The following is a 20825-nucleotide window of genomic DNA, read 5'->3' on the forward strand; positions in this document are numbered from 1 at the left end:
CTGAAGTGACCAATTATTTAAAGACATCTGAGCAGGACTGCCAGAGCTTCTCCCCAGCTCTGCATGGAAACGGGAACCAAGGATTTGAAGAGGGGTATCTAAGGCATGAGACAACCTGAAAGGCTGGTCCTCTGTTGTCAATGCTCTGGCCCAATCTGTGCACAGACCGACCCAGATCTGGCACCCAGTTCTCACCTGGCCATCTCACCTGTACAACTGCCCATCACTGACCTTATGTCATGTTATTTGTTCTCTTGAATTTCTATTTAAATGTAATATTACTTAATATTTCATACATCTGTGTCTTCCCCCACCTAATTATTAGCATGCAAGTTTTCAAAGGATAACAAATAATGACTACTTCAGAATTGGCACCCGATAAATTTTTGCCAACTTATTTCATCCCGAGCAGGAAAGCAATTTATACCATATTTGATTGATGGGTTTTAAATAACAGATTTAACATTGTTTTATTAAGGGAGAGATATCCAGCATTTAAATTTGTTCTGGATACTACAGGCAGACTGTGGAATCATTAAGGTGACAACACAATAACAACTCTGTGACCCTGACCTTCTGCTCAGGTATCTTAGATCATTAAATGCAGCTGAAAACTGCAATGATACTATTTGGGTTTGGGGAAATAACACCATTAGTGGTATCTGTGGCAGCTAATCAACAGGCCATTTGTTCCTCTTTGCATACAAGGCTTCACATTTAAACTTTTGCTTTTACATTATACCTGTAAATAAACGTGTCATGAATGGCAATGTACATCCACCTGTCATTTCATCCTCATAAGATTGGGCATTCACTGCTCTCATTCTGAATGCAGTTATTCTATTTTATAGCTATCAAATTAAGCCATAGGACTAAACAGAGATCTCAAAGTCTAAACAAAGCATAAAATGAACCCACATGCTTCCACCACACCAACATGCCTCATATGGTGGCACAGGACAGGACTGTTCTTAATTACCCGGGCTCCCCCGCCACCCCCAACCTGTTTTTTTTTTTTTTTTTGGTCCTGGGGTTGAATTCTGGTTCTGCTACTTCAGCCATGTAAGCAAAGACATTTCTAACCTCTTCTTCACCTTCAAATGTTGACAATAATAGTACCTATCTCACAGAGCTGTAAGAATTCAATAAGCTGATACACTGCCCTTACTGTCTGCTTTAGGAAAGCACTTTCTAATTGTAAGCCTGTTATCACACAATGCCGTTGGGTATTAGAAGAAAGGTCAGAAGCACCACCCTTGGGTCTCCCTTCCTCTTCAGAACTTGGGGTTAGCCTTAGGAATCACAGTCCTTACTTGTAAAGCCTCAGCCTCGGTGAAGAATCCCCAAGCCCTCTAGCACCGCAGAACACAGTGCAGAGGCAGAGTGGAGTTTCAAGGTGAGGGCAGGACAGGTCAGACAGATTCTCATCCCTTCTCCTATACTGACCATACCATGCGACTAGTCACGTGAAGCTACTGAGCACTTAAAATGTGGCTGGTCCAAATTGAGATGTGCTCTGTCAGACAAATATCAGAATTTGAAGACAATGCAAAAAAAGTAAAATAACTCATTAAGAGTTTTTTATACTGATTACTTGTTGAAATTATAATACTTTGGATACAATGAATTAACTAAAATAAGTTTTAAAAATGTTTTTAAATGGATTAACGCAGATGTTTTAAAAGTAATTTCACCTGTTTAATTTTTTTTTTTTTTGGAGGTGGGGAACATCAGATTGAACTCTATACCACTGAGCTACATCCCCAGTCCTTTATTTTTTATTTTGAGACAGGATCTCATTAAGTTGCTTTTAAGCAATTTAGGGCCTCACTAAGTTGCTGATGCTGGTGTTGAACTTGGGATCCTCCTGCCTCAGACTGCGCCTAGTCACTGGGATTACACCACCATGCCTGACAGTTCTTTTAACTGTTTAAAAAGTGGCTGCCAAGAAATTTTATATTAGTCATGTGGCTCACATTATATTTCTATTGGATAGCACTTCTGTAGATCATACTGCAAATGCATCAAAGGGCCTCACTTTAGAGGTCCAATTCCCAAACTCAGTGAACATCAGAACAGTTCAGGCCAACAGCTTGGCTGTTCCCACTCTGCAGTCCTCAGAGCCCACATGAATGGGCATGAATGAAGACAGGCTATATGCAACCAAACACCATGTGGCCTACCTCCTTCTGATGGCCTAATTGTAGATAAACATAGTTTATAAAAATAAAAATGACTAGGGGCTGGGGCTGGGGCTCAGGCTGAGCAGTAGTGCACTTGCCTGGCATAAGTGAGGCACTACATTTGATTCTCAGCACCACATATAAATAAATAAAATAAAGGTACAACAACAACTAAAAAATAAAACTAAAAATTTTTTAAAAATGACTTGTCTAATTGACAGAAACTTTTCAAAATATGACAGAAAAAGAAAATCATAAATAAATAGATGAAAAATGTAGCCAAGTAATTGACAAAAGAGAAAATAAAAGCAACTAAATATAAATAAAAGCAACTAAACACAAACTTTTTAATAGATAAATAAAAATCCAAACAATATTTTTTCAGTTTGTCAATATTAATAATTCTGTTAAATGAGCTTTTTTTGAGCCCCCAAGTAAGGACTTTTAAAAAATTTCCCAAGATATGATACATATTAGGATTTGCTCATGTTAAAAATAACATAGGAAAAAGATGGAAGGAGCTATTACATAAGGTAAAGGTGATGTTTCCAGATAATGGGTCTCTTGAATTTTTTTCTATTCTTCATACTTTTCTGTTCTTTACACATTTTCTATAAAGAATAAGGAGAGCTATTTTTTTAAATCATTAACTAAACAGTACACATGCATTGTAGAAAAACTGTAAAAATCAACATGGTTATTCTAATACTCAGAAAAAAAAGGAAACGAAGTAAAAGATAAGATGAACTAATAAAGGGCTTCTTTGTCAAAAAAGGTCCAAGTTTGAATGCTTCTCAGTAAAAGTACCTCATATTTATATAGAGCTCTGCAACTTACAGTATTTTCTTATAATTTTTGGATCCTCAAAGCAACCCAGTGAAGAGAGTGTTTAACAATGGTTATTTCTGAATAATGGGATTGAGGTTAATTACTATTTTCCTTTTTTTTGGGGGGGGGGAAGGGTGATGGGAATTACATGTATTTCTGAACTTTCTACAATAAACAGATTTTTATTTATGTAAGGAAGTAAATTAGTAAGTTAGTTTTAGGAAAAATTAGCAGAAACAAATTGCATAAAAGGAAACTAAGGCTATAAGAACTTACGCAATTTGCTACAAGCTATAAAAACCTGAATTTAAACCCCTTGAAACTTCTTTTTCCAAATCCATGGGATCTGGACCCCTTTGGTCATGTAGACCCCACATGGCTCATAAATGTCCAGATTATGATTTGACTCTTGTGTAAACTAAGAACATAACCATAACCACTGTGATGCGGGTGGTATGGATAACCCTCCAGTTTGGAGAAGTCACTCATTTAATGCACTGCAGCTGGAATTGCATCAGTTTTCCTGGGAAAGTAACCAGAACTTGACCTTCGCTTCTTGAAATTTCCATACTACAGAGCTATTTCTCAGGACACATGAGGCATTTACTTGGTTTATCCAACCATAAATTAACTTAAATGTTATAGAAGCTCCTGAGTTCTGATGCTGGCATTCAAACACACATATATGTGTGTGGAATTTAAATAAGGCTACATGGCCTTATTTTCATTAAGGGAGATGCATAGCTTTTAACCTAACGGCCTTGGTTCTGTGTTATCGTTTTATTGGAGGGTGTACAGGGTATGGAACTCAGGGGCACTCAACCACTAAATAACATCCTCAGCCTTATTTTGTATTTTTATTTAGAGACAGAGTCTCACTGAGTTGCTGAGAGCCTCACTTTTGCTGAGGCTGGCTTTGAACTTGCAATCCTCCTGCCTCAGCCTCCCAAGGCGCTGGGATTACAGGCATGCACTCCCACGCCCAGCCTGGTGTATCTTTTGATCCCACAAATAGAAGTCTGTTTTTATGACTGTATAAATTGCAAATATTAATTCACCATTTTGGAAAGATACACATACTTCCAAAATTATTCTCTCTCCTCCAGCTGTTTCTAACACAAAGTAAGATGGGACTGGTGAACCTTCCTTCAGCTACTATAGCACATACTAAACATGGAGCCCACCAGGATTAAGACCTGCCATTTAGCAAGCCTGTTTATGTTAAACTGCACTCTGGCTGCACTGTGCCCTGACTGGGTTTCTCTGAGGAGAGGTGTTGTCTTTAATTAGCCACATGTGCTCTTACTCTCTCCTTCCTTCCTGCACTGTCATTTAGCATATTCCCAGAGAATGACCTTTAACTCTTTCCTAAACAAAACAAAACCAGGAAGTTTCATGGGGGAAAAAAAAAAAAAAAACCACAGTGCACTTTTGTAGGGAAAATAGTGATAGTTGAGGACAGAGTGCATCACGGGTTCTCCCAATAAACATAGGACACTAACTGCATGTCCCCTGCACTGGAGAGAAAGAAGGTGGTGATGAAAGCCTGTGACACGAAGCTGGCTCTGCAGAAGGAGATCTTCAGCATCTCTGGTCTGACATTTCCTTAGAAGACAATGTTTTGTCAGCTTAGGACAGAGGGCTGAGCCAAATACTACCATCTCAAGGTCTTATAAAGTATATGCATACTAAAAATATATTAATACACCCATAGATGAGTAAAATATTAATAAACAGGTAGCACTCTTTCTGTTTCCAAGAAGCTTGTAAGTCAAACAGGCAATTGAACAGGCAAGACTGAGACAAGATAAAAAGCGAAAAAGACAATGTCCAGGCTCAGGGAGGAAACGTAGAGCTTTAAGTGTTCTTTTCATCATCAGAGAGTCACTCTTAGCTTTTTCCAAGGTGATACTGCTGAAAATATAGAAATTAGTCTTCAGTTAGTAATTCATCATCTTCCATAACTGAAACGTTCTGTTTAAAATGTCTAAATAAAGAACACACACACAACTCCCCTGGATTCCCCCTTCAAAGGAAAGCAAACCACAAGACAGACTAAAGCTCACACCCTGCAGCTGTCAACAAGGTTAAGGTTGCCACCACAGTCTTCCAGGGTATCTGGTAAAGAAGAGGCACCTGGAGGGCTTTCCTCCTAGCATCTGGAGGAATTGGTTTTCTCGTCCTCTGGGAAAACACTGAGGTGGGCAGCACACGGGTTAGACATCACACGTGATGTAGTCTGTAAATCTGATGAGAAACTCACCAGATGAGCTGATGTCAAGGAAAGACTTAAGACGGCCTCCAAGGCAACCCATGGGAGGTGCACTATGCAGCAGAGCTCCAGGTGCACCCGGGCCCCTGAACCAAGAGGAGATGGAGCCTGTTGCTATGACCTTGCCCTCTAGTCCTCAGGCTTGACCGAATGTAAATATGGGTATATCAAGAGTGCCCAACTCCTTAGCATTGCTGATAAGACGAGGAATGACAACCCACAGCAAGTGCCAGAATGCCGCGGGCACTCCGTGAAGGTTCTGTCCTCCTGCCACTGCCCAGCTCCACTGTCCCCAAGAAGGATGCAGAAGAAGTTCTAAAAACTGGAAAATCTGAGCAAGTGTTAGAGAAAATAGGCTTCAGTTTACTTGGGGTTCATTAAAGCATGTAAATCATATGAAGAAAAAACATGAAGAGCCAATTTTCAGGTTCAAATAAGTATGACAAACATACCACCTAAAAAAACCAACCTAGCTAGTAACTGCACATTAAAATAGGGAGGAAACACTACTTTCTTTTTAAATTGGCAAAACTGTTGTAATTATAATGACCAATGTTGATCAAAGTGCAGTAAAACAGTACGTATTTTTATGAAGTTATCCAACATCATAAGCCAATAAACGTTCACTATAATTTACTCAAGTTTCATTTCTAAATAATGATCCTAAGGACGTAAGCCAAAGTATGGAAATTTTGATATGTATGATAATTTCACTATGCTATTTATTTAAAAGTGGCATAAATTATATACATAATAAAATATTATACAGCAATAAAATGAATGGTTGTGAAAATAATAAAGGATTATTTATTATTTTCATAATAATAAATTATGAAATTTATTGCTGTGAAAAAATGGGAAACTGAAAAAAATGATGTCTAAAAAAAGTTAGGATATTAAACTGAATATGTGGTTTATTTATTTATTTAGGTTTATTTATTATGGGGGGGGGTACTGGGGATTGAATCCAGGGTCTCACACATACTGGGCAAGTGCTTTGCCACCGTGCTATATCTCTAGCCCACTAAACTGAACATAATTCATGATTATAATATGAAAGAAATAATTTGTATAGGAAAATGTTAAAAGCTATATTTGGAAAATAGGATATTAATAAGGAATTTTTTAGAATCTCTAGTATTCAAATTTTTTGAAACACTTATTTTTTGGAAAACAAACATGCATGTAAATTGATATACTCCAAACTCCTCAGACAAAAATCAGACTATCCAACTGGAATTCATTCATGCATTGATTTTCACTAACAGTGCACAATGCATAAGCCAACTCATTACTTAGGACTAATATTATTCAAATGATTTGTGTGGGGGAAGAAATGCAGTTCTCCATAGTGACAACCCAACTTCCATCTTTTCCTCTTTCCTATCCATTTCCACTTTCAGGTTGAGTGAAAAACAAAACAGAGTTCAAGGAAAGTCAGAGCAGCCCATATTCCCTGCAGGTCCCATTCTTAGTGCTTCCATCTCCACCGGCCACCAGCTCACCAACAAGGGCCAAAAACATGCTGCAAGTCAACTAAGCCTGGACTAATGGCCTCTCCAAGGGGTTTCCATAAAGGAATCTAAAGTGTTTAATAATCATCTACCAGACAACTCCACACATCTTTAGCTCATCGGTGCAGGTGAGAGGTCTTTTAAGTGATAGTGAGTCAAGAATAAAGAAAACCAAATTATTCTTCTCATGCATTCTATCGCTTGTTTCTTTGGACCTATCTGTCTCTAGATAAAAATGAGTCAAATCTCAACAAGGTTATGGGTTGGACCAAACCACTGAACATCCTTTATCTCCTGAGTCCACATTTATAGCACAAGGAGATGGACTGGGAAAACTCAGCCAGAGTCGTCTCGGTCTGGTTGTAGGAGCCTATGTTACAGTACGTGGCACCAAACAGTCTATAACTTCCTAAACCATCCCTGTTAGTGACACAGATAACCTCTTACGCACAAAGGAACATAACAATGAAATTCAAAGGAGCCCTGCTTGACTCTTGGGTCACAGACAGGTTGAATATCATACACTGCTGAGTTTCAGGCTCAAACCTTGGCAATCAGGCTATTAAAGTGTCTGAAGCAGGGCTGTGTGGATGCAACTTTGTTTACCCAGCCAGCCAAGGGCTGCACCGCTGGGGCCTTGCTGGCGAGCCATGGCCGAGCTCACAAAGCAGCCTTACAGCTCTGGACCCAGCCTCAATGGCCTGTCTGTTACGTCTTTTAAGATATTTTGATGTGTCCCATCAACCCAGCAGCCAAACCTGGCAATAAGCTCAAACCCCACATACGTTTCTTCTTCTTTCTAACATCAGCACTTCCACACAAATGACACTTTCCAAAAATAACCGGACAGAACTCCAAGAAGTGCATCCCTCCTCCCAGATCATTTCTCCCTCCTCATTTCACATTCATTGCCAACTGACAAAGGGCAAAATGACCCATTTATTGTACCTCCATTAAAAAATATTAAGCCAATGAAGAGGAAGGAGACTACAGTGGGGGAGGTTTTCACCCTCTATCAAGCTTCAGAGTCCGAGTGGAATGTGTGGAACACCATGATTCTGGAAAACACCATGGATTATTTTGAACAGCTGAGGTTTATCGATGAGATGCAAATACAAGGAATTTAGAAGCTTTTGAGTTAAAATTTCTCCTCTGACATAAGGAACTATAAAAGGGAAAGAAGAAGAAAGCCTAATGACAAAAACCTTAAGAAGCAGAGCTCCTTGGTCTTATCTTGGATTCCCCAGTGGGGTTCAGTTACCACCACCTTAGGAAGAACGCATTCCACCTGCCGTCCATGGTCTAAAAGTTGGAGAGAGTGCTTCAAAGCTGGCATCCCCCCACAGTGGGGAGGTGTCCGAGCTGGGGAGTAAGTGGCAGGTCAGAAAACACTTTGCCGAGCTCTGGTCACTCCTTTTTCAGAGGGTGTGCATCAGGGCGTGCCATGTGCCATGTGCCCAGTGCTGGGGTCACATGAGGAACCCTCACTCATTCAATTTAGAAATAGACCTAACCCTTTATGAGAATGACACATCCAATAATAGGCAGGGGCCAGCTGTCTTCTCGTGCTCCACTCTCTTCCCACACAAGCTCAGTAACTTCAAACCACTGGCAACTCCCAACTCCTGAGAGCTTGCTTTCCAGCCGCCCTATTCCCAGCTGCCTGGTCCCTCTACTTCCACATCTCGTCAATCACAGAATCCTGTCATTTCTATATCCTTGCCTCTCTTAACTTACAACATTGTTCTATTCCCACTGCCTGCAGCCTTGGCCACCCTCACTGATTGCCCCCTGGACTACTGAAACTGTTCCTGAAGGGCCTTATGATCCTCTAATCCATCTTGCACTGCCACTGAAGTCAGCTATTAAACACCAACACACAGTCCCTACCTAAAAGCACCAGGCTTCCCAACTGTATTTTTGCCCCTCATTCCAGACAAATCCTTATGGCCTTTCTGTCTCAAGAAACAGCATTCCCTCCACTGTACCTCCTGCTCTTCCATCTCTATCCCACAACTCATGAATCCTTCAAGATCCAATCTTCTCTGCGAAGCCCTCTCCCGCTCCAGCACTTGTGAGCCATATTGTCTGTTCCCCTAGCACTTTCTTCATACTTCTATCCTAAATAACACAATGAATGGCAGTGATCTATTCAAGTACTGGTTTTCCCAGAGATAACACCATAAAGTCCCTGTGGGAAGGAACCATATCTTCATTTGTGAACCTGGTTCAGAGTTGCACAAAGCACACACTTGGTGTGACTGAATCCATCAATCAGTCAGAAGACACACAGAAGGCTATAAGAGGAGTTAGGGTAAAAGGGTGAAAAGATGTTGATGGTCAGGACACCTAAGTCTAGTCCCCAGCTGCCCAGAGTTGTGTGGACATTTATTAATCTCTCTAGGATTTAGTTTCCCACCTAAAAAGGAAGGAGAACTATGTGATTTTCAGGGTCTCTTTAATTCATCTGTTCTAACATTCAGACTACAGTAAATCTACAGTGAAGACAAGACTATAAAACTCTTCGGCAACAGTATGTTCTTTAGGGAGTCTGGACACCCTCCAAAGCCAGCCAGGAGAATGCTCCTTTGCAGGCCTCTAGGCAGAGTGCTAGCACTGGTGGTCCCTCCCCTCCAGTCGTCCTCCCCCAGTTGCTTTTTTAAGTTTGGAGAAAATCCCCAGTTGCCCTCTACTCATTTTGCCCCAAAGTGGACTATTAAATATTATATACAAGAGGGGGAAAAAAAAAGCCTCATGACAAAAATCTAAGATGCATTGAAAGTAACATGACTGTTACGTTTTGAAAAGCTGAGTTGACCCCCAAGGCTTGATAATCACCTGGTAACCCCATACTCTGGGGGTGGCTGGTACCTCAGCACGGCCACTTCTGTTCTAGCAGGCTGAGGAGCAGGGTAAGGCTTGACCATCTCGTGGAGCATCCCGGGGTGCTGGTCACTGTAGAAAAGTCCGTGATCCTGGTTCTTGCTGACTGGGGACATCATTTGCTTGGTCTTGAAGGGATACTCAGGTGGAGGACCGCGAGGGTCTAGCACTTTCGCAGCAGGCTGGGCGGGAGAGGGCCCACCTCCTGCTTTGAACCCCTTTCCATTCCCTGAGCTGGGGAGGTGTTGCTTAGCACCATTCCTCTCCAACGACAGCTGCATGATTCTCTCACTCAGAGAGCGGACATGGCCCTGCTTCAGTTCTTTCAGCGCCTCGTCCTTATGCGCCTGTCCACTGTTGGCACGGTTCACTGTGGGCCTCCCCTCAGTGCGGGACTTCTGACTGGTGCCCCCAGCCATGTAGTAACCGTGGCTCACTGGCCCCTGCTGCTGCTGCTGTTGCTGCTGCTGCTGCTGTTGCCCCCTGAAGAACTGTGACTGGGCTTTGGCCTCCTCGTAAGTGGGCAGTTCCTCATTGTTCTGCTGAGGCTGTGTGGACCGGACCTGTTTCTCCATCACCGTATTGTCCACCTGGTGTTCCTGACCCTGCGGTTCTTGGCGTGCCGACTGGTAGACCATTTGTGGGTCTTCTTGAGGGAGGTTTTCCGTGGAAGAAAAGTTGTTTGTAGGGTGAGCTGGTCCTGCACTCCCTGTGGCCTGGTGCTGAATGGCTAGCAAGTTCATGTTCTCGGTGGGGGTGCCATACCGCAGTTGCTCCTGGATCAGCCGCTGTAATACTGTTCCAGCTGCCGCATCCTCGGAACCTCTCATTTCCACCTCTGAGATCCTCAGGAAGTTTGGGGAGTGGAAGTTACAAAGAGGATCCTCTAAAAGACAAACATAAGAAAAAAGGTATCAGGCTGTTCCCCAGGAGATATACGCTTATAAGTATGTGGAACAATTAACATTCCAACTACAGTAGCATTAAAGACAAGATTTCAAATATCCATCACCTCCACCCATCTATCCTGCAATGTATCATGGATGTTTCTCTAATTCACAGTGACTCTGCAACTCTCCATCTCCTCTCCTCCTGCTCCTCCTCGACTTGCTTCATCCTTCAGCACCCCAACCCCTTTTCTTTAACCTCTCCAATGGCCCCTTCTCTTCATCCACATAAACATATCCCAAGTCTTTCCCATCTCAAAAAAGAAAAAAAACCAAAACCCAAATCAAACACAAAGAAACCGTCTTCTCTTGGCCCTACCACAGACCTCTAATTGCTACCCTGCATCTCCCCTTTCCTTCTCCTCTGGTTATCTTCAGCAAGCAACCAACACACTCCGTCTCCATGTTCCAAATGCTCCATCCACTGCTCTGAATAGTAACTAAATCCAACAAGAGTTTTCCAACTCTCATATTACACACCTAACCTTTCCAAAGCATTCGACATGGTTGATCACGCGCTTCTTGAAATGCTCTTCTAACTTGGCATGCAGGCTGCCCCTCCTCCTGCCTCCGAACACTCGCCTGCTCCCTATTCTCCATCTGTGCCTTCAATTCTACATTTCTGTCCAGGTCTGGGTCTGTCCTGAGTGCTCTTCTGCCCTCACTCAACAGGATATTCATCTCCTCTCCCGAGTCACCACCCCCATATCTAAAACAGCAGCCGACAGCTCTTAAGACCCTTCTACTTCAATACATACTCCTCTCCCCACACACTTGTCCACCCCAACCTGGGGTTCCCCTATCTCAGCTATATTCTGTCAGGCCAGAAACTTGGGAGTTTTCCGTAGTAATTCCTTCCTCTCCCTGACCTCCAACATCCAGTCATCACCTGTCAATTCTGCTTCCTAAAGATCTCTGCCAACTTTCTTCATTATTCCTAAGCCAATCTGCAAGTTTATTATTAATAACCACAATAACATTTTAAAGTGTACATGATGTGGCAGTTGTTACACTACAATCTCTTCCTATGTTATTTAATTTATCCCATATACAATCCCATGAGGCAGATATTATTACCCAGTTTACAGATGGAGAGAGGCTCAGAGAAGATAAGTCAGAGGCCTCGGAGAGGCAGAGCCAAGATCTGACTCCAAATCTATGTGCATTCCACAACTTTACAAGTCACTGGCTTCTCATACCCAGACCATTTCAACTTTATACCCTGACTCTAGTCTCATTTCTATTTCTAAACCCACCCCTCAGATCCCAATCTACCTTCCACATTACCTTGAAAAATTGTTCCAACAGAAAAATTGACTCCTATTACTTCTCTGCACAAAAGCCCCAACAATCAATTCTAGGATGAAGCTGACATTCTATCATATTGTGTAACAAGTACTGCTTACCTATTTAGCAACATTTCATGTCACCTGCCACATTTCATGTCACCTGCCACACTTCATGTCATGCCTGCCCAGCACTGGTAACCCCTTGGAGTTTAATAACCTCCTGCAATATCTAAGTATGTATAGTTTCCAAAACCCGCTAGCTGTCTCCAGCCTCTAGGCTCTCATGGCATTCTTCCCGATCCCTGGGAGGAGGCATCTCCCCGTGTATCTTAGGAAATTCTATGCTTCAGGGGCAGCTCCAAAGCTACCTTCAGAGTAAAGCCTTTCCCTACTGTAGCCCAATAGGCTTGAGCCTTCCTTCTCCAAAGGCCCTATTCCATTTGTACAAATGCCACTGAAGCAAACATCCTAGCAGATAGCAATTACTTATTTACAAAGACTCCAAACTCCATAAAGGAAAGATTCAAGTCTTCTCATCTTCACTTTCCTAGCACACAGCTCAATGCCGTTCTCAGATATTCAACCAGATATTCAAAACAATACCTAAGTGAGCCCCATGAAACACAACACCTAGATCATTTCCCAATAGTACTATTAAGTAGTGCATGAAGGATATTATATAGCATTATGACTGTAAAAATTCCAGAACTTACTACTGGCATGACTTTGAGTAAATCACTCATACTCTCTGAACCTCAATATCTTCCCGATATTTTGTCCAGGAAGCTGGACTACAACATCTCTGGACAGACTGCACTTGTACAGTTCCAAGCAACAACGGTTCAGTGTTTTTATATATACAGGCAATATGTCATTTTCCCTAAACCATCAATCATCCTCAAGTATATATATTTTCTCATATATATGGCATCTTCATCATGAGTCATCCAGATAGAAATCTCATATTCACTGTTCATCTTTTCTCTCCTTTGCTACCCACATTTAATTAACTTTCAAGCTAGTTTTTTTTCAGTCTAAAGTGAAATAAAAAAAAAAAAGTAGTGTGATTGCTTACAATGTATGTATTCAAACACATCTGTGTGTGTTTACACAGATATCAATAGAAGGAGGCTTATAATTATCTCTTGTTTTTTTTTTTTTGGGTGGGGGCGTACTGGGGATTGAACCCAGGGATGCTTACCCACTGAGCCACATCTCCAGACCTTTTTATTTTTTAATTTGAGACAGGATCTCCCTAAGTTGCTTAGGACCTTACTAAGTTGCTGAGGCTAGCTTTAAACTTGTAATCCTTCTGTCTCAGCCTCCTGAGCCGCTGGAATTACAGGCATTAGTCACTGCACCTGGCACAACTATCTTTTTTTTTTTTTAATTAAAGACCATCAAGGATTATATTCCTCTGTCTTCCTGGGTATTAAACTTTGAGAAAGTATGAAAGACAATGACATTTTTAGTGTCCTGGCAAGAGCAAAAGACAGCAATTCCATGTTGGTCCCCGAATTCTCATTAAAAATTTTCACATTCATGGCAGTTAGAAGTCAGAACCAAACCCTAGTTTCTACACCAATATGCTTTCCTGTGGAGTCTGTTCTTCCACACCCTCTGGCACCCCTGGGGGGTGCCAGCTCTCCTTACCGGCTTCTGCGAACAGCCTCCTAAAACCTCTTGCCTTTGGCCTCTTCTCCTTCTAATCTACACTTGGCTCTCCCTGTCCTTATGGCAAAACAACAACAAAAACATCAAAACACTTCACCTTTGTGACCTCAGGCAAGTTATTTGGCCTCTCTGAATCTTTCTCCTTTGAAAAATGCAGAAGCTAAATATTTGCCTCATAGGAACATACATGAAGTAAAGTCAAAACATTCCTTATCTCCAGAGAATGTTTACTACAAGTGAGATGGACACCCAAAGTTCAAAAACCAAAAGAGATTATCAAGAGTACTCACAGATGAATTGCCAAATAACTGTAATAAGCAATGAAAAACCCAAGGAAACAGATCGGTGTGGGTTGGCAGGTCCACTCATTCATTCAACAAATACGCACTGCAAACCTATTTTATTCCAGACCTGCCAACAGGTGTTAGAGTTATGAGAATAAAGAGAACAGAGTCCTCACCCTCTTGGGGTAACAGATTTGAAAGGCTTAATGAAACAACCATGTTTAAGAATAAGAATTTTTTAATAAAACTAGAAGAAAATTTTGAACAAAAATAAAAATCATTCTAGAGGAAAATGACTTATCTGAATGAATAAAGAAATAAAAAAATGAATGGGTCTCAATAAACATGAAAACTATGGAATTCTATTTTCACTGAAGTGAGAGAAAAACGAGTTACAAGCACATTTGGTAGGAACCATAAGATTCTCCCCAGAAGTATTTTTAGAGATTCTCTCAAAGTTTCACCAGTCTCAAAAACAGAAAAAAAGAAGAGTTTGAAAAAGGGTGAGAAAAAGTATTTAAAAATTAGAGAAAATTTAGGGATTAAATGAAATACACACACACACACACATAGTCTCACAAGGGGAGTCATATACTACAATAAAATAGTCTTATTAACAGTAAAGCACAGCATGAATAAAAATAAAGCATCTACCAACTAAGAGACAACTAATGACCCAATATGCTAATTTTAAGATAAGCACAGATAAAAAGAAAAATCTGAGTTACAGTAGTCTCCCTTTCTCCTCAGGAATACATTTCAAGATCCCCAGTGGACACCTGACACCAAGGCTAATACTGAGCCCTACACATGCCAAGTTTTTCATGTACACACACACCTATGATAAAGTTGAATTTATAAATTAAGCATGCTAAGAGATCGACAACAACAACTAAAAATTAAATAGAACAATTGTAACAACATACTGTAAGAAAAGTTATCTAAAACTTGCAAATTTTTCTTTGTGCTTTTTTTCATTTAGTATTTTTGGATCATGGTTGACCTTGGGTCACTGAAAATGCAAAAAGCAAAACCACATATAAAGGAAAGCTATTGCATCAAAAGAGATAAAAATGTGAGACATATGGTCACTTTGTTTTCCAACACGAGTCAGCAAAAGGACTTACCAACTTTTTCCCTGATGCTACTGTTTGCCTCCACCGTCAAAGCAGATGCTTCATGCCTCCCAGAGTAGAGCTGAAAGTCCGAGAAAAAGTAGCTGGTGTCTTCTAGAATCTGAACAGGACTGCTGGGGCTGTAAGAGACAGGAGCGGGTGCTGGGAGGAAGAAAGTAACGTGTATGTTAGTGCCAATCAAGTGCCCCCTCTTCCTGTGTGACTCATGACAGCCCACAAGGCATGCTCCCACATTTCAACCCACAGCAGGAGCGCCCTATCTTTTTGATTCATAAAATTCCAAAGTTACTACTCAGAATTATCACAAGTCCAACCACCCACAAAAATGACCCGTGAGGTCAACACACAGTCCTCAAGACACGCTGAGCAGAAGCATGGATGCCTCACATGTTCCAGTTCCAAGGGCAGCGGCAGCAGCACCATCCAAAGCCAAGTCCTCAAGTTCAGAATGATTAAGAAGGGAGATAGAAAGGAGGGAGATGGGAAGGCCAGAAAAAGGAGAACCAAAGTGTGAAGAGCAGATATCTCTCACAACATAAACGAGCTCAAGGAAGAGGTGGTCACTTTGTCAGACTCTATGCTTGCAAGAGAATGTCTCCGCCCAGGACAGAATACTTAGGCCTCACTCAAAGATTTCTGAAGTCGTGTGCTGCAGCACGGAGCTGAGGTTCTGGAGTCTGGGCCTCTGCCAAGCACTGGCCTTTCAGCTCCAGTTTCTCTGCTTCACACACAAACCAGAGTGTGCTTCCTCTTCCAATTAAATGTGACACTGAACTCAGTCCTACAGCCACTGAACATGAAATACCACTACAGTGACACCGACAGTACACACAAAATATCCATGGGAACCTTCAGCAGGATGGGTCTAGCCTATTTCCTGCTCTGCAGATTTCTCTGTGTGGGCACCATGTGTAAGGCTGTTTTTAGCAAAAGCAACTTAGTTTACTCTGGAGAGTCAAACATTTTTAAAAAATTAAAATCCTTTCCCAAAGACAATTCCATTAGAAGAAAAAATGCTATTCTGCAATCGCTTTGAACTGGTCATTTGAATTTCTTCCTAGGTTTGTTTTCTACCCATTTCCCACCACGTGAAGCTACTAGTAAGCCACTAATTATGCCAAGGGCTGTGAGATGGGAATGCACTGGTGGTCTTCCTGAGTTTCTTTACCTCAACAAGTGAACAGCATTTATATGTGCTACTGAATCATAGGCACATCTGCCCTAGAAAGAAAAAAGATTTTGATAACTATTTACCTTATAAATTTAAAATAAAAACAGTTGACAGTTGTGACTCTTACTTTGTGAAATGACATTTTGTATGAAGATAGTCTAAAATCATAGTTCAAATGCACAGGATGCTATTTCTCAGTCTCTCTCTCTCTCTCTCTCTCTCTCTCTCTCTCTGTTGTTGTTTTTTGTTTTTTGTCTTTTCTTTGTTTTGCCATCTACAAGGACTATTCCACAAAGAAACTCAAATCTTTCCTGGTCCTCATCTTCTACATCTGTGTATATATATATATATATATATATATATATATATATATATATAAATATATATATATATATAAATATAAATATAAAAATCTGAACATCTAAGGCTAAAATCAGGATCCCAGATGGCCAGGATCCAAAGCCAAATCCTGACCTGGCTTCTGTTTTCAGGCAGGTAGAAAACTAGGGAGGTACAAGGTACAATCCTGGCTGCATGTCAAAATCTCCTGTGGAACTTTTAAAACCCGGCCTCAAGCAGACCTATTCATTTGGAAGCTGGGGGTTGTGTTCCGGCATCTATAATTTATAAAGCTCTTTAAATGACCCCAATGAGCAGCCAAAGTTGGGAAGCTTTAAGCTAGGGGGAGAACGTCCACATAAAGGAACACGAACGCACACACCCACCCAAACACACAACACCTTTCTGCACCTCCACCCCATTCCTCCCATCAAGTCAAAGAGGAACTGACAGCCCATCTGCTTCAATAAAAGAAACAGTCATATTTTCTGCAGGATGAGAGATAGGGGTTAAATTTCATTTTGTTGCATATGGATTTCCAGTTTCCCTAGCACCATTGTTGAAGAGATGATCTTTTCTCTAATATAGGTTTATGGTGCCTTTGTCTAGTATGAGATAACTGTATATATGTGGGTTTGTCTCTGTGACTTCTATTCTGTTCCATTGGTCTTCATGTCTATTTCGGTACCAATATCATGCTATTACTGTAACTCTATAGTATAATTTAAGGTCTAGTACTGTGATACCTTCAGCTTCGCTTTTCTCACTAAAGGCTATTCTGGGCCTCTTATTTTTCCAAATGAATTTCATGATTGCTTTTTCTATTTCTCTCTCTCTCATACCCTGCACAAAACTGAACTCAAAGTGGATCAAGGACCTAGGCATTAGACCAAAGATATATATCCACTAGAAGAAAATATAGGCCTATCATGGTGGCTTAGGAACTGACTTCCTCAAAAAGACTCCTCTCCTAAAGCACAAAAAGTAAAATCAAGAATCAATAGGTGGGATGGTATCAAACTAAAAAGCTTCTTCACAGCAAAGGAAATAATCAAGAGCATGAAGAGAAAGCCTACAGAATGGGAGAAAATCTTTGCCACCTGCACCTCAGATAGAGCATTCGTTTCCAGGATATATATATAAAGAACTCAAAAAATTAACACTAAAAAAATCAAATAACCCAATTAATAAATGGGCAAAGGAACTGAACAAGCACTTCACCACAGAAGACATATGAATGGTCAACAGTATATGAAAAAATGTTCAACATCTCTAGCAATTAGAGAAGTGCAAACTAAAATAACACTGAGATTTCATCTCACTCCAGTCAGAATCACAATCAAGAATACAAGTAACAATAAATGTTGGCGAGGGTGTGGAGAAAGGGGCACACTCATACATTGCTGGTGGGACTGCAAATTGGTGCAACCACTCTGGAAAGCAGTATGGAGATTGTTCAGAAAACTTGGAATGGAACCACCATTTGACCCAGTTATCTCACTCCTTGGTATATACCCAAAGGACTTAAAATTAATAGTGTCACAGCCACATCAATGTCCATAGCAGCTCAATTCACAAAAGCTAAGCTATGGAACCAACCTAGGTGCCCTTCAACAGATGGATAAAGAAAATGTGATATATATTGACAATGGAATATTACTCAGCCATAAAGAAAATGGAATTATGGCATTTGCCAGGAAATGGTTGGAACTGGAGACTAACTTGCTAAGTGAAATAAGCCAGTCCCAAAAAACCAAAGCTGAATGTTCTCATTGATATGTGGATGCTAACACACAAATAAGGGGGCAGGGAGAATACAAGTTCATTGGATTAGACAAAGGGAAATAAGGGAAAGGAGGGAGATGAGTATAGGAAAGACAGTAGAATGAATTGGATATAGCTTTCCTATTTTAATATATGAATACATGACCAATGAAGTTCCACATCACATACAACTGCAAGAATGGGTCATAATTAGAATAAGATGTACACCATATTTGTATAAATATATGAAAATATACTCTACTGTCATGTGTAACTAAAAAGAACAAATTAAAAGTGATATTTTTAAAAAATAGACCTGGGTCAGGAATGACATGTTGCAGCATATTACACTTTGGGTGATCCCTTCTAGTCACATGACTAAGAATTTCAAATGATAAAAGAGCAAACCTCTAATAAAATTGAAGCATGTATGTATAACAAATGTATATAAAGGAGAGCATAGATGTGTGGAGCTCAGATGGAGCCCTGCACTAAGCCATTCACTACAACTCTGGTTAGGAATTACTTTTCCCCACTTTACCCATGGGCTGCCAACGAAGAGTAGATTCAAGAGCTCTAGGGCCTCAGGACACTGAACAGAGTGGTCTCCGAATGGGCTTACACACACACACAACTCTCCCTCTCTCTCAGACCGAGGCACATGATGCTCAACTAGTGCCTCCTTTCTCCATTCACATGTGGAGGCCACTGCCTCACGTTCCCACAGATGCCATTATTCCTGGATGCTGAAGAAAGGCAGGAGAGCTGAGTGGATGACCAGAACAGGCCCCTGAGGCAGGCAGGTAGGCGGGTGGCCCGTTTTTATCACTCCACTGAAGCCAGGAATCAGTCAGGTGAGCTATCCCAGCACCAAGGCAGCCTGAAGGAATCACACTTCTTGCTTTCTCACCAGCAGGGCAAGGAAAAGTAGCAGTACCATGTGCCACAGGATCTGCACTGCATTCCTGGGCCACGCGGTACACATCTAAGAGAGGCAGGTCCCATCCACTGCCTATTTTAGTTCACTGTCTTCCCTAGGAGCTCCTGTACCTCAAGTTGAGTCTATTTTCTGAAACCAAATGATCTAACTTGACAGGGCCAAAGATGTTTCAAATGAGAAACGAGAAGGAGAGGCGTGGTGTGAGGGGAAAGCTATCGTCTTGGCTGGGAGTTCAAAACCAGGAGCGGAGTTGTGACAAACAACAGAAGGCCCCAGATACCACTACCACCCAGAAAGGCCCTGCAAGGCTGGCTCGGGCCCAGCAACCCAGCAACACTGCCAGTTTAGGGGGGCTTTTGGCCTCTTGAGGATTCTGGGGGCTCAACAGTTTGTAGTATTATAGTGTAGATGCCCACAGGGGTGCCAGAAGAGCTATTTCCATATAAAAAGTCTGATCTTAGTGGTTAACTTACAATTAACTTCTTCCAAACCAGAACCCTGTCTGAGGGTCACCACTCACATGCCGCAGTGTGCAGGGGAGGTGGCCAAAGCACCAGAGACCCAGCAGGGTCAGTGTAAAGGGTCAGCTGTCTGGGAGGGTTTCTCTGGAGAAGGGGCACACGCAGCTCCCAGGGGCCCTGCCCAGAAGGAAAGCGGAGATCTATTTGTGCTGAATTTAACATGATATTTTGAGATGTTTTCAGGATTGCTGAAGGTTTAACATTTACGTTTTATATTTGATACATTTCACCAGCTTAGCTCCTAAATGACAAAACGCACACATCCCTTGTCAACACAGAAATCCTGGCTCCCCTCTCACTGAGCCTGACTGCTTCTAGCTTACTGAAGAAGCAAGGAACGTTCCCCCACCATGGTTTAGACTTTCTTTGTGACTGTCCAGAGGCCTGCAGGTAATGTGACCTGAACAAGACCTTTGTCATTACTCAAGAGTGGCAACAACAAAGGGTTCCACTGTTGAAGGAGAAAGGAATTAAGGTAAAATGAAATTAGTTTTCTCAGGGAGGCAAGAGGCACAACAAGGGCCCTGGTGAGCTGCTCCTCTTCTTTACCTTCCACCATAACTGGTGAACTCCCAAGGAGCAGATCCTGCATCTGATACCAAGCCAATAGATCAGGTTCAGAAGTCTCCTTTAGGTTTAAACGCTGGAGGACATTAAAGTGTCACCCCACTATCATTCAACACACATACTTCGGGGAATCCCTGTCCTTACACTCCACTTTGGCATAGCACTCCCTTGCATATAACCATTTGGGTTCCAGGTCGCACTTTGATTTTGAAGGGTTTTTTTTTTGTTTTGTTTTGTTTTTTTTTTTAATAATCAGGCCCCTATGTTAGCTGTCAATAGTCTTGCTGGTCCCCTCAGCACCCCAGCATCCTGTAACATCTTCCTTCTCTGAGTACAAACCTCTAACTTCACCCCAACCCACCTCCAACTACTTTAAAGTTCATTCCAGCAAATTTACCTCCTCCAGAACATCTTCTTCCTCCCAAACACCAGCCTCCCTTCCCTCAAATGCCACAGCAATTATGTTCTGAGGTGCACAAAGCCAGCACATCAACATCGATGGCCTAGTATTTT

The 20825-nt window shown here is 41.5% G+C and overlaps 1 protein-coding gene across 4 annotated transcripts in view; it reads right to left on the bottom strand.

Moving 5' to 3' along the window:
- Amotl1 (angiomotin like 1) overlaps window positions 1–20825 on the bottom strand; it is a 133169-nt gene that overhangs the window by 56304 nt on the left and 56040 nt on the right. For 3 of the 4 annotated variants that reach the window (XM_076846509.2, XM_076846512.2, XM_076846510.2), the window contains 2 exons: window positions 15002–15151; window positions 9636–10566 (listed from right to left, as the gene is read on the bottom strand). In XM_076846509.2, the coding sequence (XP_076702624.1) occupies window positions 9636–10566; window positions 15002–15151 (1081 nt within the window). Of the gene's footprint in view, window positions 1–9635; window positions 10567–10953; window positions 11034–15001; window positions 15152–20825 lie in introns of those variants that run through there. The other variant, XM_076846513.2, reaches the window with a different exon arrangement.

This window comes from Callospermophilus lateralis, chromosome 2 (assembly GCF_048772815.1).
Source record: "Callospermophilus lateralis isolate mCalLat2 chromosome 2, mCalLat2.hap1, whole genome shotgun sequence".
NCBI lineage: Eukaryota > Metazoa > Chordata > Mammalia > Rodentia > Sciuridae > Callospermophilus > Callospermophilus lateralis.